This window comes from Aspergillus mulundensis, assembly GCF_003369625.1.
Source record: "Aspergillus mulundensis strain DSM 5745 chromosome Unknown scaffold_25, whole genome shotgun sequence".
Lineage (NCBI taxonomy): Eukaryota > Fungi > Ascomycota > Eurotiomycetes > Eurotiales > Aspergillaceae > Aspergillus > Aspergillus mulundensis.
This window is the reverse complement of record NW_020797913.1, coordinates 207,635-227,969: the sequence shown is the minus strand read 5'-3', so window position 1 is coordinate 227,969 and position 20,335 is coordinate 207,635. Positions and strand designations below refer to the sequence as shown.

The 20,335-nt window shown below is 38.9% G+C and overlaps 5 protein-coding genes across 5 annotated transcripts; 4 read left to right on the top strand and 1 right to left on the bottom strand.

Moving 5' to 3' along the window:
* Positions 1-8,457: 8,457 nt before the first annotated feature.
* Positions 8,458-9,610, top strand: DSM5745_11413 (uncharacterized protein; the record flags this gene model as incomplete). The annotated part of the gene is made up of 3 exons (XM_026753429.1): positions 8,458-8,920; positions 8,976-9,181; positions 9,248-9,610. 3 exons carry the CDS (start codon positions 8,458-8,460, stop codon positions 9,608-9,610), a joined length of 1,032 nt encoding a protein of 343 aa, XP_026598064.1.
* A 1,036-nt stretch (positions 9,611-10,646) lies between these two features.
* Positions 10,647-12,143, bottom strand: DSM5745_11412 (prolyl hydroxylase family protein; the record flags this gene model as incomplete). The annotated part of the gene is made up of 2 exons (XM_026753428.1): positions 10,647-11,809; positions 11,861-12,143. 2 exons carry the CDS (start codon positions 12,141-12,143, stop codon positions 10,647-10,649), a joined length of 1,446 nt encoding a protein of 481 aa, XP_026598063.1.
* Positions 12,144-12,826: 683 nt separating this feature from the next.
* Positions 12,827-14,515, top strand: cbhC (putative cellobiohydrolase; the record flags this gene model as incomplete). The annotated part of the gene is made up of 7 exons (XM_026753427.1): positions 12,827-12,905; positions 12,960-13,028; positions 13,080-13,368; positions 13,419-13,672; positions 13,725-13,862; positions 13,922-14,421; positions 14,471-14,515. The coding sequence occupies 7 exons, from the start codon at positions 12,827-12,829 to the stop codon at positions 14,513-14,515; spliced, it is 1,374 nt and encodes a 457-aa protein (XP_026598062.1).
* A 945-nt stretch (positions 14,516-15,460) lies between these two features.
* DSM5745_11410 (putative endo-1,4-beta-xylanase) lies at positions 15,461-16,914 on the top strand (the record flags this gene model as incomplete). The annotated part of the gene is made up of 5 exons (XM_026753426.1): positions 15,461-15,510; positions 15,580-15,736; positions 15,792-15,924; positions 15,979-16,092; positions 16,166-16,914. 5 exons carry the CDS (start codon positions 15,461-15,463, stop codon positions 16,912-16,914), a joined length of 1,203 nt encoding a protein of 400 aa, XP_026598061.1.
* A 385-nt stretch (positions 16,915-17,299) lies between these two features.
* On the top strand, positions 17,300-18,334 carry DSM5745_11409 (uncharacterized protein; the record flags this gene model as incomplete). The annotated part of the gene is made up of 1 exon (XM_026753425.1): positions 17,300-18,334. One exon carries the CDS (start codon positions 17,300-17,302, stop codon positions 18,332-18,334), a length of 1,035 nt encoding a protein of 344 aa, XP_026598060.1.
* Between the last annotated feature and the right edge of the window lie 2,001 nt (positions 18,335-20,335).

Here is a 20,335-nt window from a genome sequence, read left to right as displayed (position 1 = left end):
AAAATTCCTACTAAAACTTTAACTAATATTAGCTAAGCCAAATATTAATATTTTCTAATTTTTTTTAAAAAATATTAAATTTAACTAAATTCCCTATATAATAAAAAAAATTACTAGATTTGGCCTAATAATAAAAAAGTTAGGGGGGGGTCCAAATTTTTTTTGGATCCCCCCCCCTAGGGTTTTAAATTTTAGCGCTGGAGGGGGGGGGGTCCAGCTACATAATATAGTTAGGAAAACTTAAATTTTATTAAGTTAATTATATAAAAAATAATAGCTATTAAGGTACTAGTACTTAATTTTTTATAAAAATTTATATATAAATTAAAGTACTTATATTTATAAAGCTATTTAAAGGTTTATTTACATGGTATTAAGCTAAAAATAAGGTTATTAATATACTAGTAGGGCTATTAACATGCTAGTACTTTATTTTTTATATTAATTAAGCTATATTTATATGCTAGTTAAGCATAATATAAAGTGCTTTATATTTAAAACTTTTTTTTTATTATATTATTATTTTATATTATTTAGTATTGCTTACTAATTTTTAGCGCACTAGTAATAAAAAATTATATATAAATTAAAGTACCTATATTAAGGGTAAAAATTATAAATATATTAATAAGGCTGTTAACACGCTAGTACTTTATTTTTTATATAAAATTATATATAAATTAAAGTACTTATATTATAAAGTAATTTAAAGGTTTATTCACGTGGTATTTAGCTAAAAATAAGGTTATTAATATATTAAAGCACTTTTAAAGTACAGGTACTTTATTTTTTATAAGTAATTATATATAAATTAAAGTACTTGTATCATAAAGCTATTTAAAGGTTTATTTATATAATATTTAGCTAAAAATAAAATTATTAATATATTAATAAGGTTTTTAACGCGCTTATAAGGTTATAAAAGTATATTTAAATAAAGTATATATATAATTATACTTATATATTAAAAGGTTAATAACTTTATAAAATTATAGTATTTTTAAGTTTTAACTAAATATATTAAAAAAGTATACTTAAAAATATATATAAGCTTAATATAAAGCTTTAAATATTTATTATTATAAAAATATTATAATAAAATTTAAAAGTAATAATTATATTAATATATATATATATTAATTTTATGGTATTTAGTAAAAGATTTTTCTTAAATTTAAATTTTACTAAATTAGCCTAAATATTACTTTTTAATTAGTTAAAGCTAGTTTAACCACCCCTTGTAATTATTTATTTTTAATTTTTTTTTTTTAAAAACCTCATAAGTTTTATAGGTATATTAATTTTTATATAATTTTTTACATAGTATAATATACTAGCATAACTTAGCAAGTTTATTATAAATTTTAATACTAGGTTAGGTATAAAAAAGGTTAATATAGCAAGGCTAGTATATTATTTTAAATTATATAAAAATTATTATATAAATTAAAATATATTAAATATTAATTAATAAATAGGGCCCCCCTTAGTAAATTATTAGTAAAATAAAAACTTTTTATACTATAAACTAATACTAAGCTAATAACTAAAATATAATATAGCTAAACCTTAAAATATTTTATACCTTAAGTAAGGTTTTATATTATAAAATATATTAATTTTATAATTAATACATGCTAAGCTAAGGGCCAAGAATTTAAACCTAGCTTTTTTATAATAAAAAGTATAAAAAAGGCTAGGGCTATAAAAAATATTATAAGGCTTTAATTTTTTTATTTTTTAATTTAAAATAATATATTTTTAAAACTTAACCACGTGATTTATTATTAAGTAATAATATAATTTATAATAATATTTTTTAATAATCCTTGTTTAAAACCTTAGGTAAGCTTTAATTAATAAAACCTTATTTTTAAAACCTTTTATATAAATTATTAACTAACCTATAAAGTATAATTACTTAAATATACTTTTTTTATTAAAATACTAGGCAAGGTAATTAAGCCTTAATATTAATATAATAAGTAATATTATACTAGGCACCTAACTACCTTTTTAAATATTATAATATAATATTTTTATTTTTTAGCAAGGGTGTTATTATTTATAATAAAATTAATTTTTAGGTAAACACCTTAAAAAAATTTATTATTTTATATATATAAATAATTTATACCGCGTTTTATAAAACGCGGTAATTTTAAAGTAAGTTTTATAAATATAATAAGCTGCTAAGTATAAGTAAAAAAATTAACTAATAATATAAAAAATTTAATAAAATAATTGTTATATAAAAAATAAATTACACGCGCGGAAGACTAGCTAGTTATTATTAAATTAATAAATTAATAAGTAGTTTTTAAGCTAGGCTTAATTAAAAGTATTAATAATATAAAATAATATTACTTATACTATAAGTTATAATTAACTAGTAATATAAGTAAGATAAAATAATAATATTTATTTATTAAGTTATACTAGCTTTTTAAGCTACTTTTTATTATTAATATAAATAAAATAAAATAATAATATTTATTTTTTAAGCTACACGGGCGTGAAAACTTTACCCTAGTAAATAAAATAATAATATTTACTTTTTTAATTATATTAACTAGTAATTTTTACACCCGGGGGGTAAAATAATAATACTTACTTTTTTAATATTATTTTAATAATTTTTTAAAAAAAAATAATAATACTTGCTTTTATAACTTTACTAGCTTTTTAAGGCACTTTTAATAAATATAATATAATTTTTTTAGGGCTAGGCAAGGCACTTTTAATAAGTATAATATAATTTTAATACTTACTTTTTTAGCTATAAAAGTAATAATTATTACTTTTTAAAAATATAATAATACTAGCTTTTTAAAATACTTTTAATAAGTATAATATAATCTTAATACTTATTATTTTAGTTATAAAAGTAGTAATAACTACCTTTTAAAAGCAGGTAATAATACTTATTTTTTAAAATACTTTTAATAAGTATAATATAATTTTAATACTTACTTTTTTAATTATAAGGGTAGTAATTACTACCCCTTAAAAATAAGTAATAATATTTATTTTTTAAGGTATTTTTAATAAGTATTACATAACTTTATTAATACTTACTTTTTTAATTATAAAAATAATAATTACTACCCCTTAAAAGTAGGTAATAATATTTATTTTTTAAAATACTTTTAATAAAAATAATTATTATTACCTTTTAAAAGTAGGTAGTAATACTAGTTTTTTAAGGTATTTTTAATAAGTATTATATAATTTTATTAATACTTATTTTTTTAATTATAAGGGTAATTATTACTACCCCTTAAAAATAAGTAATAATACTTACTTTTTAAGATATTTTTAATAAAAATAATTATTATTATTTTTTAAGGGCAGGTAGTAATACTAGCTTTTTAAAATATTTTTAATAAAAATAATAATTATTATTTTTTAAAGGCAGGTAGTAATACTAGCTTTTTAAAATATTTTTAATAAATATTATATAACCTTATTAATACTTATTTTTTTAATTATAAGGGTAGCTATTATTACCTTTTAAAAATAAGTAATAATATTTACTTTTTAAGGTACTTTTAATAAAAATAATTATTACTATTTTTTAAGGGTAGGTAATAATACTTATTTTTTAAGGTATTTTTAATAAGTACTATATAACCTTATTAATACTTATTTTTTTAATTATAAAAATAGTTATTACTACCCTTTAAAAGCAGGTAATAATACTTATTTTTTAAGGTACCTTTAATAAAAATAGTTATTATTACCCCTTAAGGGCAGGTAATAATACTTATTTTTTAAAATAATTTTAATAAAAATAATAATTATTATTTTTTAAAGGCAGGTAATAATACTAGCTTTTTAAAATATTTTTAATAAATATTATATAATTTTATTAATACTTATTTTTTTAATTATAAGGCTAGCTATTACTACCTTTTAAAAGTAGGTAGTAATACTTACTTTTTAAAATATTTTTAATAAAAATAGGTATTACTACCCCTTAAGGGCAGGTAGTAATACTTACTTTTTAAAATATTTTTAATAAAAATAATTATTATTACCCCTTAAGGGCAGGTAGTAATACTTACTTTTTAAAATATTTTTAATAAAAATAATTATTACTACCCCTTAAGGGTAGGTAATAATATTTACTTTTTAAAATATTTTTAATAAAAATAGTTATTACTACCCCTTAAAGGCAGGTAATAATACTTATTTTTTAAAGTACTTTTAATAAAAATAATAATTATTATTTTTTAAGGGCAGGTAGTAATATTAGCTTTTTAAAATATTTTTAATAAAAATAATTATTATTACTTTTTAAGGGTAGGTAGTAATACTAGCTTTTTAAAATACTTTTAATAAATATTATATAACCTTATTAATACTTATTTTTTTAATTATAAGGGTAGCTATTATTACCCCTTAAAAATAAGTAATAATATTTATTTTTTAAAATACTTTTAATAAAAATAATTATTATTATTTTTTAAGGGCAGGTAGTAATACTAGCTTTTTAAAATACTTTTAATAAAAATAATTATTACTATCCCTTAAAGGCAGGTAATAATACTTATTTTTTAAAATATTTTTAATAAAAATAGTTATTACTACCCTTTAAAAGTAGGTAATAATACTTATTTTTTAAAATATTTTTAATAAAAATAATTATTATTACTTTTTAAGGGCAGGTAGTAATACTAGCTTTTTAAAATATTTTTAATAAAAATAATTATTATTACTTTTTAANTTTAATAAAAATAATTATTATTACTTTTTAAGGGCAGGTAGTAATACTAGCTTTTTAAAATATTTTTAATAAAAATAATTATTATTACTTTTTAAAGGCAGGTAGTAATACTTATTTTTTAAGATATTTTTAATAAAAATAGTAATTACTATTTTTTAAGGGTAAATAATAATATTTATTTTTTAAGGTATTTTTAGTAAGTATTATATAATTTTATTAATACTTACTTTTTTAATTATAAGGGTAGTTATTACTACCTTTGAAAAGCAAGTAATAATACTTACTTTTTAAAATACTTTTAATAAAAATAATTATTATTATTTTTTAAGGGCAAGTAATAATACTAACTTTTTAAAATATTTTTAGTAAAAATAATTATTATTACCCTTTAAAAGTAAATAATAATACTTATTTTTTAAGGTACTTTTAGTAAAAATAATAATTATTATTTTTTAAGGGCAGGTAGTAATACTAGCTTTTTAAAATATTTTTAATAAGTATTATATAATTTTATTAATATTTATTTTTTTCATTATAAAAATAGTTATTACTACCTTTTAAGGGTAGGTAATAATACTTACTTTTTAAGGTACTTTTAGTAAAAATAGTAATTACTACCCCTTAAGGGTAAGTAATAATATTAGCTTTTTAAAGCACTTTTAATAGCTTTTTTAATTATAAAAATAATAATTATTACCCTTTGAGGGTAAAAGGTAATACTAGTTTTTTTAGGTATTTTTAGTAAGTATAATATAATTTTAATACTTTAGTAATTTCTTTATTAATAAATTATTAAAATATTTTTTTATCTTAACCTAAACTTTTAAATATATTTTTTTTATATAATAACTCCCTGCTATTATTAGTTATTTTATTTTATTAAATTTTAATTTTATATTTAACTTAATAACTTTATAATTATTTTACTTCCTAACTTATATAATAATTACTTTAAAACTTTTTTAAATTAAATTTAATTATTAACTTTATTTACCTTTTAAATTTAAAAAAAATTTATACGTATTTACCCTTATAATAAGTAATTTATAGTTTATTTAGTTTAAAATACTTATTATTATAAGTATTTATATAACTTCCTGTTACTATTAGCCATTTTATTTTATTAAATTTTAATTTTATACCTAACTTAATAATTTTATAACTATTTTACTTTTTAACCTATATTATAATTATTTTAAAACTTTTATAAATTAAATTTAATTAATAACTTTATTTACCTTTTAAATTTAAAAAAAATTTATGTGTATTTACCTAATTAATTTATAATTTTTAATTTTAAAGGTTTATAATTAAAATTTTTAAAATTTAATTAATTAATAATTAATTATTAATATAATTATATTATAAACCCGCACCACCTTTGGGTTAAGGTTAATATTAATAAATATATATAATTTTTAAAAGTTAAAATATAAAAATAAAAAAAGTTTATTTTTTATATTTAGTAATATATAGTAATATATAATATAAAAAATATTAAATTTAATAATATAACCTTAATTTAATTAGCCTATTATAAGCTTATTTATTAAAAAATTAAAAGGTTTTTTTTTTAAAAATATTTTAAAGCTGAATAAAACTCTAAATTTTTAAGATAACTTTTTTATTTAAAAAAACTAAATAAAAAATATAATTCCCTGTTTAAAAAGCCTATTATAAGTTAGTTTTATTTAATATTTTTTCAATAAAAACTAATTTAAATTAACCTTATTTTCCTAACTCTTAACTTTTGAAAAATTAAAAATATTTAAAATAAAATTAGTTACCTTAGGTGTTTATAATTACCTAAGCAACCTAGGGTCTTTAATAGTGGCCTAAAAGGGTATAGTTTTTTTATTTTTAGCGCGCCAAGGCCTACCCTAATAAAAATTTTTACTAAAACTTTAATTAATATTAGCTAAGCTAAATATTAATATTTTTTAATTTTTTTAAAAAATATTAAATTTAACTAAATTTCCTATATAATAAAAAAAGAATTACTAGATTTAGCCTAATAATAAAAAAGTTAAAAGGGGGTTTAAAAATTTTTTGGACCCCCCCCCCCCCCTAGGGTTTTAATTTTTAGTATTAAAGGGGGGGAAATCTAGCTATATAATATAGTTAGGTGCCTTAAGTGCCTTAAATATTTATAATTACTTAAGTAACCTAGGGTCTTTAGTAATAGCCTAAAAGGGTATAATTTTCTTGCTTTTAGCACGCCAAGGCTTACCCTAATAAAAATTTTTATTAAAACTTTAAATAATATTAGCTAAGCTAAATATAAATATTTTTTAATTTTTTTTAAAAATTATTAAATTTAACTAAATTTTTTATATAATAAAAAAAGAATTACTAGATTTAGCCTAATAATAAAAAAGTTAGGGGGGGATCTAAAAATTTTTTAGACCCCCCCCCTAGGGTTTTAATTTTTGGCGCTAGAGGGGGGGGTCTAGCTACACAATATAGTTAGGTTATAGGGGTAACTTTTTCTTATTTTCTTAAAAAAAATATTTTAATTTTAATATATAATATTAATTATATTAAAATTAAAGGGTAAATAAGCTAGGTATTATAATCCTAAGCTACTTTTTTTTAAAAATAGCTTTAATTATAATAATTTTTAAATTAATAGGTTTTAGTAATAATATAAAAAAATAGGGTAAAAGGTATATTTTACTATATATTTTATTAAGCTAATAAACTTAATTATTTAAATTAGGTTTTTTTTAATTATTTTTAATAATAATAGGATTTTTAAGTATAAATAAAAAAAGATTTTTTTAGCTATTTAAGTCTAGGTTTTAAAAACCTTAGCTAAAATACTTATAAACTATTTTTACTTATTTTTTAAAAATTTAATTTAAAATATTATTATTAAAAAAGTTTAAAAAATAATAGGTAAAAGTAACTTTAACTATAAAATTAATAAATTTTAAAATTTTTTACTAATAATAAAAATATTAATAAAAAATTTAATTAATAAAAATAAACTATTTTAAACCTTATTAAATAATATTAAAAAAGTTACTTAAAACTTTAAAAAAAGGCTAGTTTTAAAGCTATTTTTATAAATTTTTAAGCTATACTTAAGCTATTTTTAATTAAAAAGTAAATATAAATTTAAAATACTTTATATATAAATTTTTATTTAACTTATATTTAAGACTTATCCTAGCCTTGCTTAACTAGTAGTTAAAACCTTAAATAATAATAATTTAATTAAGTTATATAACTTAATATAATAATAAAATATGCCAAGCCTTGGCGGCCTAAGGCTAAAGCTTAGGTTACCTAAGGTACTAACTTTTAACTAATAGTGGATTAGCTCTAGTAATATTAAATAGAAAAATATTGGCCCTGATATAATTATTTAATATTATTACCAGGCATAACATGTTAACCTAAATAACTTATTTTTTAATATAAAATAAGGGTGGGTGCTAAGTTAGCACGTGGCCTATTAACCTAAATAACTAACCTGTCAGTTTAAATAATCCTAAAGTGTTGGCAGGGGTGGTAGTTGTACCCGAGTGGAGCTAGACCTAATTGGCTCGCCCGGGAGTTACACATGTTCCAATCAGCCTTTAGGACTTGGACATCCCCGTAAGCGCCGGCAATGCGACTAACTGCATCCTTCCCATCACCCCCTACCACTGCCTTCAATGTTTTCACCCCGACTGCGCATCATCTCCCTCTTCCCAAGGCCTCATCCCTTGCACCGACTCGCTATGTCTACCGTGTCGCACAATCGCCAGGAGCCTTTCCCCCTGGGGACGCTGCTCAACAGCGAGTCCGGGAAAACTTACAAAGTCGAAGAGATCCTTGCGGACCGCAGAAAGCCTTTGCTGTGCGTGTACCGGGCTTCGTACGCTTCCCTCTCCCCCGGGCCTTTATGCCAGCTAACACCTCTGCCTTCGGTAAGCACCGAGGGCAAGGAGTTCATCGTCAAAGACATCGTTAAGGGAGAGTTCGAATACCAGCTTTCTATCCACAAGACATTGGGCAACTCCCCTCGCATCCGGACCGTGATCGACACGATCAAAGAGTCGGACATGTTCATCTACCCCTTCCGGTCCACCGACCTGCTCCGCTGCGCCCAACAGCCCCTGTCCGCAGAGACGAGACGCAATATCCTCCGCACCGCTCTGCAGGGGTTGGCTGAAATGCACGATCATGATATAGTACACAACGGTAGATCTGAGCTTCACTGCCATGTGAAGACACTGATGCTCATCCCTTGTTTCAGACATTAAACCCAACAACATCGTTTTGGACCATGAGGGTCTTACAGTCAGCAATATTCAGATCTCGGACCTTGATGATACTGTTATCGTGCCGCCTGGCAAATGGCTAAGGGGTCCTCTTTGCGGCAATGCCATGTGGAGGAGCCCTGAGAGCTGGTGTCGGTCTGCGCAGAACCAGGCATCTGATATCTTCTCGTTTGCAATTGTGGTACGTTCATTTTCCCGCTAATACATTTGGATAGTTGCATGTAACTGGGCTCTCTAACATTCGTAGACCATATACGTGATGATAAACGAAATGGTCTTCCGCGTCGACGACGAGATGCTTGCTGCGCCTGACGCATGGCGACATATCCTGGTTCGCCATCTCTCATACTTCGGGGGCGAAACGGCCGAGGGCCTTGAGGGCCTTCTAAATCATATTGGCGTGGACAATCCCTTTTTCAATCGTTTTTTGGAACTTGCGAATGAGCTTGGTCCACACAATCCGAGACACCCCGTCGAGCGGTGGACGTATCTTGATCCGGAGCTAAGGGACCTGCTCAAAAACATGACAAACCTGGATCCGAGTAGCAGGATTACCGCACGGGGGGCTTTGGAACACCCTTGGTTCAAGGGCGCAGATTTATTAGTTTGATCAAGATACCGTCATCGATCTCAACAACAGTAAAGTGAATGCGGCTGTCGGAATGGCTTTGATGCGGAGTCTCCCTAGACGAAGGAAATCAGTGAGCGTCCCAGGCCGGAATGAAAACGCTCCAAGTTAAGTACGGAACAAGAGAGAGCGTACTGCATGGCAACAATGTCAGTGTCTGATCTGATCGTGTCCTTGTGTCGTTCGGCAGCGCTCTTGAATTGCATCTGCATTTCGGGGCTGAGGTAGATTCTGTGCCAGGCATCGGTGGTTGAAACGTAGCCTATCTTAATCTTACGCCCGTTCTGAATGATTTCGGAGAAAACCGTGGTGCCCAAGACCTTTGCGGGGGCCATTGTCACTGGACAAAGGTACGAGTCTGAGGGTGGAGAACGATGGGAGGGGTTGCAATTGAATTCTAAAGCAGAGGTAATGCGACCAATTTGATGTAGTTGTTTGAAAATGGGCGCTGGGGAACAATGTAGTGGAAACACAAGCTGGGCCAGCTTCCACGCACCTTTTATATCTCAGTCGCCGGGAACAAATCCTGGAGGATCATATCGAGGGAACAGCTCATGGTGTGATACCGGCGGTTAGATAAGTCTCAAGAAACAAGTACGACCAATGGCCGTGGACTGGGATGTTGGTGTAATGTTACCCCGCCGAAAAGGATCGAGGGGAGTGCAGTGAGAGCCTAAGAGGATGGGTTTCTAGCCGGTGAAGGGCCTTCTTGCTGCGGTGCTGTCTCGACACTATGAATCGAAGGGGCCAATGTTGGTTAACTGGTTGGACCAGACTTGCTGGGCTTCATCAGCGCTTGCAGCCTCTTTGCCCGTAGGGCTTAAAGAAGGGACTCCGAAGCTAGCTTCTCTGTAGGCGCCATCCGCTCGAAATATAGCAGTCAACTAAATAAGGTTCAGGATCTGAGAGGATCCAACATGCATTTGCCAATCATTCTATCAGAGGCAGACTCTCGGGCATTTTATAACACGCTCGTGTTGACAAACTCCAAATCCCACGCCAATATCCGCCCGTCCGATCACAGTAGCTTAACATCATACTCAACATCAGTCCGGATAATATATTTCGCCCCCTTCCTCACCCCGGTGCCCTCATGCAACAACGCCCCATTCGCCTCCCCATGTGGAAAGATCGCAACTGAGCCCATCACAGGCCGCACAGGATACGCATTCAGCGTCCCCTCCTTCGCCGCCGGCATGAAGAACGTTGTCTCCCCGCCCTCAAACTCGTCGTTGAGATACAACAGAAACGTGTACATCGAGCTCTGCTTCTTGTCGGGCGGGGAGGCGTCGTAAATGTATTTCCCCTCAGGACTGATTCCGGATGGCGGCCACGCTCCGTCAATGTGGCAGCGGTATTCGGCCCCCGGGACGTACCGGTAAACGCGGAAGCGGCGGTTGATGCCGCGGACGGACCGGCCGTTGACGGAGGGGGGAACGTAGGGTGAGATTCTGGCCCAGAGGGTATCGTGGAAAGCTGTGTCGATGATCCAGTAGAAGTTATGGGCGAGGATGCTCATGTCTCCGTCTTCGCGGAGGGGCGCGTCGGGGAGGAAGTTGACGGATTCACCGGCGGCGATGATTGCCTGGCACTCGGTAGCAGAGAGAACGTTCATTGCGAGGCCGAGGCCGGGGACCGCGGGATGCGGATGGTATGTGATGGATGGGATGGCAGATGCCAAGGGGACCGCCCCTGGGCTGGTGGTGTACAGAATGGCGGGGTGGTGGTTTGGCGGTTTGCGGAACGGACCGGGCGTCGTTTCGAGGATCTCGATCGCGGAAGAGGACTTTGGCGCCAGGTCCAGAATGGATTTGTCTAGCACTGAGGCATAAACGGGTAATGGAGGTGTGGACGGGCGCAGGTCCCAGATGGACTGGAAGGCGATCGGGGAGGCCGAGGTGACGGCGAGAGGGTTGGTGTCAATGGGAGTGCTAATGCGCAGAATCGCATCCAGAACGCTCAAGAGCTCGAGGTCCTTTGCACTGCGCTCTGGAAGGGCTTCGATTGCCCCTGGCTGCGTGGAGAGGCCGCTGACAACATCCAGATCGCGCACCCAGCGACACAAGGCCCCGATCTTGGGCTTCTCGCCTCGAATCCTCATCTCGGCAAGTAAGACCTTGGCATCGACATACTTCCCATCGGCCAGGGCGCCGGTGATTCGCGCAGTCAAGTTTGCGCCCTCTATTCGATTCTCAGCTATCGTGCTTCATTGTGGACAAGGAGGGACGTTACCAGCATTGTCGAGTCCCGTTGTGCAGGCCCGGCGAAATTCATAGACTGCGGCTCGAAGATCCTTACATCCCTTTGATTTTGTCAAGCCCGGGTACTCTGAGAGGGCACTGAGGGTCTCAATGGTCGTCTCAAGCTCCTCGGCCGATACAATGGTGTTCAGGTGCGGGTCGGGAGTCGCCACATCGGGCGGGGGCGTCGGTGGCAGAGTGGTCGGCTTGGAGAGTTTCTGCGGCAGTGAATGTTGCGCATTCCGCTTGCGCTTCATCGATTTGGTCTTGGCCATGTTGAGATGTCGAAATGAGCCACGGGCAAACGCGGTGGCTCTGGAACTGGTGGTTGCAGGTTTGGAACTGATCGTGCAGGCCGGTCGTCGTCGGCTCATGGGAAAACTCTGTTCCGATTGCCTCTTACGGTACCGTACCGTCTCTGCTTACGATACCGTACCGTCACTCTCTCGATCCAAACTATCAGATCCAGCCCTTGAGTGGGGCTGCTTTCAGGTCTTGGTGCACGTGCCACTGCCTCCGTTCCCCTTTGGGATTGTCGCTCGTCCCCCGGAGCATGGCTGCATGGCGCTCCAGGACTGCCAATAGGACTGCACCGTCTATGCATGTAATATATCACCCATGCAGGGACCCTTTTCTACAGCTGTATGCAGAACGGAGTGGACGGTGTCCAGTCATGAAGGCGTTCCGTCTGTTCCGCACGAAGTATGCCACGGCAAGTTCCTGTTGCGAATTCTGGCAGCCAAGAATGTTAACATGCTTCTCAGGTACCTTCTTTTTCTCTTCAGAAGATTGCATACTGGGATCAAATTGGACACGGGAAAACGGTGTACGCCCCGCGCACATAACGCCATCGAGACCATTAGGCCAGGGGGAGACGTTGGTATAAATCCTCCTCGGCGACGAAGATGAATGTGAATTGTACAGCAGCAGACAATCTATCAAACGCACTGCTTTCAAAATGCATTGCACTACTGTTTCTCTTGCTCTGGCGCTTCTGCCCTCCGTGATCCAGGCCCAGCAGACTCTCTATGGTCAATGTATGTGTTGGCTTACCCACATTATCCTGGGCGCAGAACTGACAAGTCTATCAGGCGGAGGCGAGGGCTGGTCAGGGGCAACTAGTTGCGTTGCTGGAGCCGCATGCTCAACAGTGAATCAATGTCTGTATTAGGCTTCTCTGCTTGGGATGGGCAATCAATAACAGTGGATAGGGTACGCCCAATGCCTGCCCGCGGCGACCACCTCGACCACTTTGACCACCACGACATCGTCAGCGACAACTACGACGAGCGGTACGACCAGCATCACGAGCTCCACCTCTACTTCGGCTACCGTCACTGCGACCGCCACTGGCAATCCCTTCAGCGGCTACCAGCTTTACGTTAACCCGTACTACTCCTCGGAGGTGCACTCAATCGCCATCCCATCCCTTACGGGTACCTTGTCCTCGCTCGCAGCGGCAGCAACTGCCGCTGCGAAGGTGCCTTCCTTTGTATGGCTGTAAGTTTGCTTTGCAGTCATTGTCAAGCATTGAGGTAACATCAGAACAGCGACACCGCGGCCAAAGTACCCACCATGGACGACTATCTGGCCGACATCAAAGCCAAGAATGCTGCTGGAGCGAACCCCCCCATCGCCGGGCAGTTTGTCGTATACGACCTTCCAGACCGCGACTGTGCTGCCCTTGCCAGCAATGGCGAGTACGCTATTGATGATAATGGCGTGGAGCATTATAAAGCCTACATTGACTCGATTCGAGAAATTCTTCTTGGGTACTCGGATGTCCAGACGATCCTAGTCATTGGTAGGAGACGTCGTTTCCCCATCTGCAGGCCCATACTGAACACATTTAATAGAGCCGGACAGTCTTGCAAACCTCGTCACAAATCTAAATGTCCCCAAATGCGCCAACGCTCAAAGTGCATATCTCGAATGCACCGACTATGCACTCACCCAGCTCAACCTGCCAAATGTGGACATGTATCTCGACGCCGGTGGGTCAAGACCTTTATTGGCCCAGATCCACGCTGAAATACTAACTCGATGTCTATAGGGCACGCAGGATGGCTTGGCTGGTCTGCAAACCTCCAACCCGCGGCCAACCTCTACGCAAGCGTCTACAAAAACGCCGGATCGCCCGCTTCGGTGCGCGGTCTTGCCACCAACGTCGCCAACTACAACGCCTGGACCATCGGAACTTGTCCCTCCTACACTCAGGGCAACACAGTCTGTGACGAGAAGCGCTACGTCAACGCCCTCGCCCCCCTCCTTACCGCCCAAGGCTTCAACGCGCACTTCATCGTTGACACCGGCCGGAATGGCAAGCAGCCCACAGGCCAACAGGCTTGGGGCGACTGGTGCAACGTCATCAACACAGGATTTGGCGTGCGACCGACCACGAACACGGGCGATACCCTGGTCGACGCCTTTGTCTGGATCAAACCCGGTGGTGAGAGTGACGGGACATCCGATAGCTCTGCGACGAGATACGATGCCCACTGCGGATACAGCGACGCGTTGCAGCCGGCTCCGGAGGCAGGGACGTGGTTCCAGGTATGATCTCACTCTGATATTCGCTGCTACTGCTGACGAGTACAACTAGGCCTACTTCGTCCAACTCTTGAAAAATGCAAATCCTGCTTTCTGAATTTCCGTCTGAGGATGGGGGTTAAGCGTCCTGAACGAACCATGAGCAGCTTGTGTGGGCGGGGTACTTTTAGCATTACTCTCTGCTGTAGTCGATTGAATTTGAATTATCCCTTGGTCTCCAACTGAAAGTCATGGCGGTATGCATAGTATGATACGATAAGGTAGCCCATTCGTACTTTGATAGCTGCGCCTGCTTGTAGTGATGCTCTCGTTCTCCATTGTCGGTTACTTTTATAGGCTATCCAAGAACAGCCACCGTCCTTGAATTATATTTTTTCATCGTCGTGATGAATATATATAACCTCGATCAGTGTTTTTGGTCCATTAGACGTACTAGAACCCGTACAGATGCAGCAGTAAATAATCATACTACATAATACTGACCCAGTTCTCTAGCTTTGCCCCGTCCTCGTCTCGACATGCCGAATGTGCGCTTGGTCCACCCCCCCATCATAAGATTATCCCTATCGAGGAGGTTTTGCACTCTGACAACTTCATCCCAGCAAAAGCTTTAAGAATGCTTTGAAGATAATGAAGGCAAGGGAAGCGAATCAGGCACGGGAAACCGTTTTCGGCGCGGGCCGAGAGGCTTTTTGACCCCTGCTGCTCAATCTATCCAGTGCGGGGAACCCTCCACGGATCACCTGCACATCAGGCTGAAAGCCCTGCGGAAAGTAAATGTTTTGTATGCATCGCTTATTCTTCCTCACTTGTTGCCATGGCTTGCTAGACTCTATGGTACCATAGACGGAGCACGGAGGACAGCTCCGCCCCGGGCAGACGGGATCACATCTTCTCTCTTCAAGATTGAATTGGATGTATTTCATCCAGTGGTCCGATGCCTGAGCTAAGTTCAGTATATAAATATGCCAGCCTATCCCATTCCCTCCCCTTTAGATCCCTCCTCTGAGCGAGGACTTGACGAGGACCACTATCTGAAGCAATGTTCCATTCACTTACTGGGGCGCTTGCCGCATGTCTCCTTCCCAATATGTTAGTGTTTCCTTACTCCCGACTCATCATGCACAGGCGTAACAGCTAATAATATGTCAAACCATTTAGCGTCTCTGCCATTGGTCTGCATGAGGCTGCAGTTGCCGCAGGACTGGAGTTTTTCGGCTCGGCAACGGACAATGGGGAGCTGACGGACCTTCCATACCTGGCCCAGCTCAGCAATACCTCTGACTTTGGTCAAATCACCCCTGGGAACTCGCAGAAGGTGGGCAAACTTTGAATATTGGAAGGAAATACCCATTGCTGACACTGAGGAATAGTGGGATAGCACCGAGCCATCCCAGGGCACCTTCAGCTTCACCAGAGGAGACGTCATTGCTGATCTGGCCGAGGACAATGGCCAGTTACTGCGGTGCCATACGCTTGTCTGGCATCAGCAACTTCCCAGCTGGGGTACGATCACTCAACCCTGGAGATGATATCAAGGAGTCACTAACGCGCCAACAGTGACCAGTGGCAGTTGGACGAGTGCCACTCTTACCGCGGCCTTGCAAAACCACATCACCAATGTGGTGACCCATTACAAGGGGCGATGTATTCACTGGGACGTCGTGAACGAGGGTATGTCAACGCTTTGCTATAATAACATCATCCCGATTCCTTGACAAAGGCTGATCATTTCCACTCTCGTTAGCTCTAAACGAAGACGGCACCTACCGGACCAACATCTTCTACACCACCATCGGCGAATCCTACATCCCCATCGCATTCGCCGCCGCCGCAGCCGCCGACCCCGACGTGAAGCTGTACTATAACGACTACAACCTGGAGTACGGCGGTGCCAAGGCAGCGGCCGCCCGCGCCATCGTGCAACTCATCCAGAACGCGGGCGTCAAAGTCGACGGCGTGGGCTTCCAGGCTCACTTTGGCGTGGGGACGGTCCCCAGTAGGAGCTCACTTACCAGTGTGCTCAAGTCCTTCACGGCGCTAGGCGTCGAAGTCGCGTACACAGAGGCGGACGTCCGCATTCAGCTGCCCACGTCGGCAACTACGCTGGCGCAGCAGGCGACGGACTTTCGAAACCTAGTGGGTTCATGCGTGGACACAGATGGATGCGTAGGATTCACCATTTGGGACTGGACGGACAAGTATTCGTGGGTTCCGAGCACGTTCCCGGGGTATGGGGCGCCCCTGCCGTGGGATGAGAACTTTGTGAAGAAGCCCGCGTACGATGGCTTGTTGGCTGGACTGGGGGTAACTGTTCCCTCGCCCACTACAACAACTACCGCGACCGTTACGAGTACCACGTCGACCACCACGAGCACAAGTACTGGTGCCCCCCGATGGGGTCAGTGTGGCGGGAATGGCTGGACTGGGCCGACTGTCTGCTCCAGTCCGTGGACTTGCACCTATGTCAATGATTGGTACTCTCAGTGTTTGTAGACGCGTGTCTTTGTTTGTTTGTAAACAACTCTGCTTATCTACCAACCATCACGTTGAGCGCACGTTGCACAAGGCGCCGGAAAGATTCACATGACAGCCACTGCCAGCGTTGGGGCTGAGATGACCATGAGGCTCGATAGATCACGAAGAGGACTGGGCTATCCCTGCTAATTGAGTAATATGACTCCCTCGTAGAAACTGGTAGCTACGCTGATTTGACTCCTCGTAATCGCGGGGCAGTAAACAGAGGCACCTTGCACCTTAAGTACTCATCATCGCCAGTGCGAGGTCCGACAGACATGAACCTACACCACCACCCTATGTGTTATTTTCGCCAGTGTTGCAACTGGAGACCCTTATTATCCTGTACTCTCAATAAACACAAATGGATTCTTCTCCGGTAACCTGTCTTGGGATTGGTCTCCCGTCTTGTCTTCGAGACCTGCCTGTATCGACCCCGACGTCGGCCGATTCCGAGGATGTGGCCGCTTCCAAGGGTCAACGAGTTCGCGAGGCTATCTGTACTCTTGGGGAGAAATCCCAGACACCTCAAGTGGAGGTTGAGGAGGCGTGCTACCTTGCTGCTGGCTTGTCGGACGTCGTGATTCTCTTAGAGCGACCTAAGCCTCGCCACAATTACATTCAACGGTGTCCAAGTCTGAAAGCTGTGGATGAGTTAGTCAAGCTTGCTACTAACGGAACACGAAGTATCAATAATACTTCTGTGATTGATGCATTCTTGCTGAAGCCAGTACCCGAACAAGCTCGCCCTACCGACTCGGAATGTTTCACCACCGTTGAGCAGATCTTGACAATTAAACAGCCACGCGTGCTTATATGCTGTTGGAGTGGCGAGTGCCAGAACGACACCCTCGCCCTACTCCGATCCAGAGGTGTCGGTTCGGTTGCAATGCGGTCCGTCGCACGGCTTAATGGGAATGAGATGATTGTTTACCATTCTTTCCACCCTGCGACAGCTGTGTGCTGGAATAAATGTCAGCCTGCGTTGCGTGCCCTGCTCGCCTACCATTTCGCTGCAGCCTTTCTAGAGCTACGGCACCCCCAGGAGCCGCCCGAGTGGGCTCTGAAACTCTCGAAATCAGCCGCGGGCACCAACTGGAACGAGCGTCTATCTCTCAAGGCCGCCGACGCCTCCTTTCGCTCCTTGCTGGTGATCATTCTCGGCGATGAGAAAGTCGATTCTGTCTGGCCTCAAACCGAGTCAACGCCTTCCCATGTCTGGAGCGAAATTCCCTCGACTCTCGTCCGTGATCTCCCAACCACTTCCCATCAGCCCGGGGCTCTTGCAGTCGCAGAGGCCACATTGCTGTGGCGGGAGTACTTCTCTGACAAGCCCGAATTCCAGCAAGTACTTTCGGAGCTCCTTAAGCTCGGAAATCGACAGAATGGCTTCTACTGAAGCATTGTCGGTCTGTCCGAGCGACCGGGCTGAGGAAGTACCACGGGAGATACGCCATCAGTTTGGCGATGGAAGCCAGGGAGAGATTCGTCGAGACGCCAATGACTCGTCTGCACTTATTCAAAAAAGAGCGCATAGCCCGACCACTTGGGTCTGCTCTAGCAGGCACTGCCTTCCTATTAGGCGTGGCCGGAGGATTCTCTGAGGGCGAGGAACAGCCACGTTGTTCGATCACGCATTACCCCACGGCAGCTTTATCCTCGATCAAGTTATAGCTCTGTTCGAGACCCGCATCTGTCAGAAACGCTTGCGCTTGGTTCTCGCACGCGATGTTACCGACCGGAGCGATTGAGTTGGATTGTTAAGAGGCATAGATACAGAGTACAATGATACGGTGAGCTTGTGTGTGAAGTCCCGTCTGTTCAGAATGCATCATTGTACATCTACTATAGAATACAACATCTCTTGGGTTGACAAACCATGAAGATGGTGCTTTGGGGAGATTATGCTTCCATTAAGACGGTCGGAAAGCGTGTCTTGTGAGTTTGTCGCAGCGGTACTAGGAGCTCCTGAAGTTGTGCTTCCAGAGCAGCCTGTTTCATTATGCAGATCATAACCTGATAGCCCATCAATGAGAAATCATTGCATTTCGAAGTTCTGCTTATCATCCCGACTCGGTTGTTCGAACGCTAATGACCAGACATCAATACGGCGAGCCGAATGTCCTGCCGGGAGTGATGGTACTCCGTAGAACTCGAGGATAGTCGGAAAAAGCAACCAACTCTCCAGACCCGGTTTATTGCATCCAGCTGCCGACAGCTGGCTTGCTTATTGGTGATGCAATTGTAACCAAAGCCAGCAAATGAGAGCGAGCTGACGACACTGGTGTCTGACATGGTGCCTCGTACATCGATGCGCGATTTTCATTCTGAAGTAGCTGACTATCCAATGAAAGAATTGGATTTGCCTGCAATCTGCCTGGTGAGGATCGGATTTGCTGCAAAGCGGATTCGTTGTTAACATGAAGTCGGCTTCCTCGATTACCCAGTGAGCTTTCCACTTCACCATCAGCCCCGTACGCAAAGGGTCATCATCTCTGCTAACAGGAGAGACAGGTCCAAGTCATGACGGAAGCGAGCTCGACGCTAACACCGTCTTGTTGGCGTTTCAGGCCGAGTGTGGCAGCGGCTGTGCACAGGTCATGCAGTGGATGTGCGGCTGACCAAGTTCGTGTTTTGCACGACCCAGCCCTGCTCTTGACTGGCCGGTAGATTCCAGACGCTCAAGTCTGGCCCTCGGCTGCAGCCTGCCAGGCCTTCCTCTGGCGATCGATGCCTGGGACGGGTTAGGGATTCTGGACGTATCGAACGTGACCTTTCTCGATGACCTTGCTCCGCCCGAGACCAAGGCCCTGGCCGAGTGCTTGGTCGGGGATGAATGTACAATCCCTCACCCTGGCATCACCAGCGCCACCCGTGGACCGTCATCCAATCCGTCTCGGGCTTGGGTCTTGCCGGTTGACAGGAAATGCAGACATTCTCTTCCGCCCAGCAACCGGGGGTGCCACCAGCCACTTACCACAGAGCGCCCGGTGGGAATGTGCATCAACGCGATCCCAGTCCGAGTCCAGTCAGTACGGGCCCGACTGGAGGAGCGGTCCGAAACTGCTCCGGTACATCCGAGTCCAGCATGGCGCTAATGCACCATTTGAATCGGTCGCGATCATTGAGATCGTGAATTGTGTTGAGGAGTGTCGGTCGCGATGGGAAGGCGGCGCGGGGTCACGTGGTTGGCCGGGAGTCGGAGGATGAGTCCTTCCGGGTCACGTGACCCCGCGCCGCCTTCCCATCGCGACCGACACTCCTCAACACAATTCAGGGGTTTTACGCTCATCAAATAACGACATGCAATGGCCAGGCGACAGTCAATAAGCCAGCCTGGCAACGCACCGAAACATCCACGTCGAGAGGCTCGTTGTGGGCAGGATGTCTTGCACAGTGC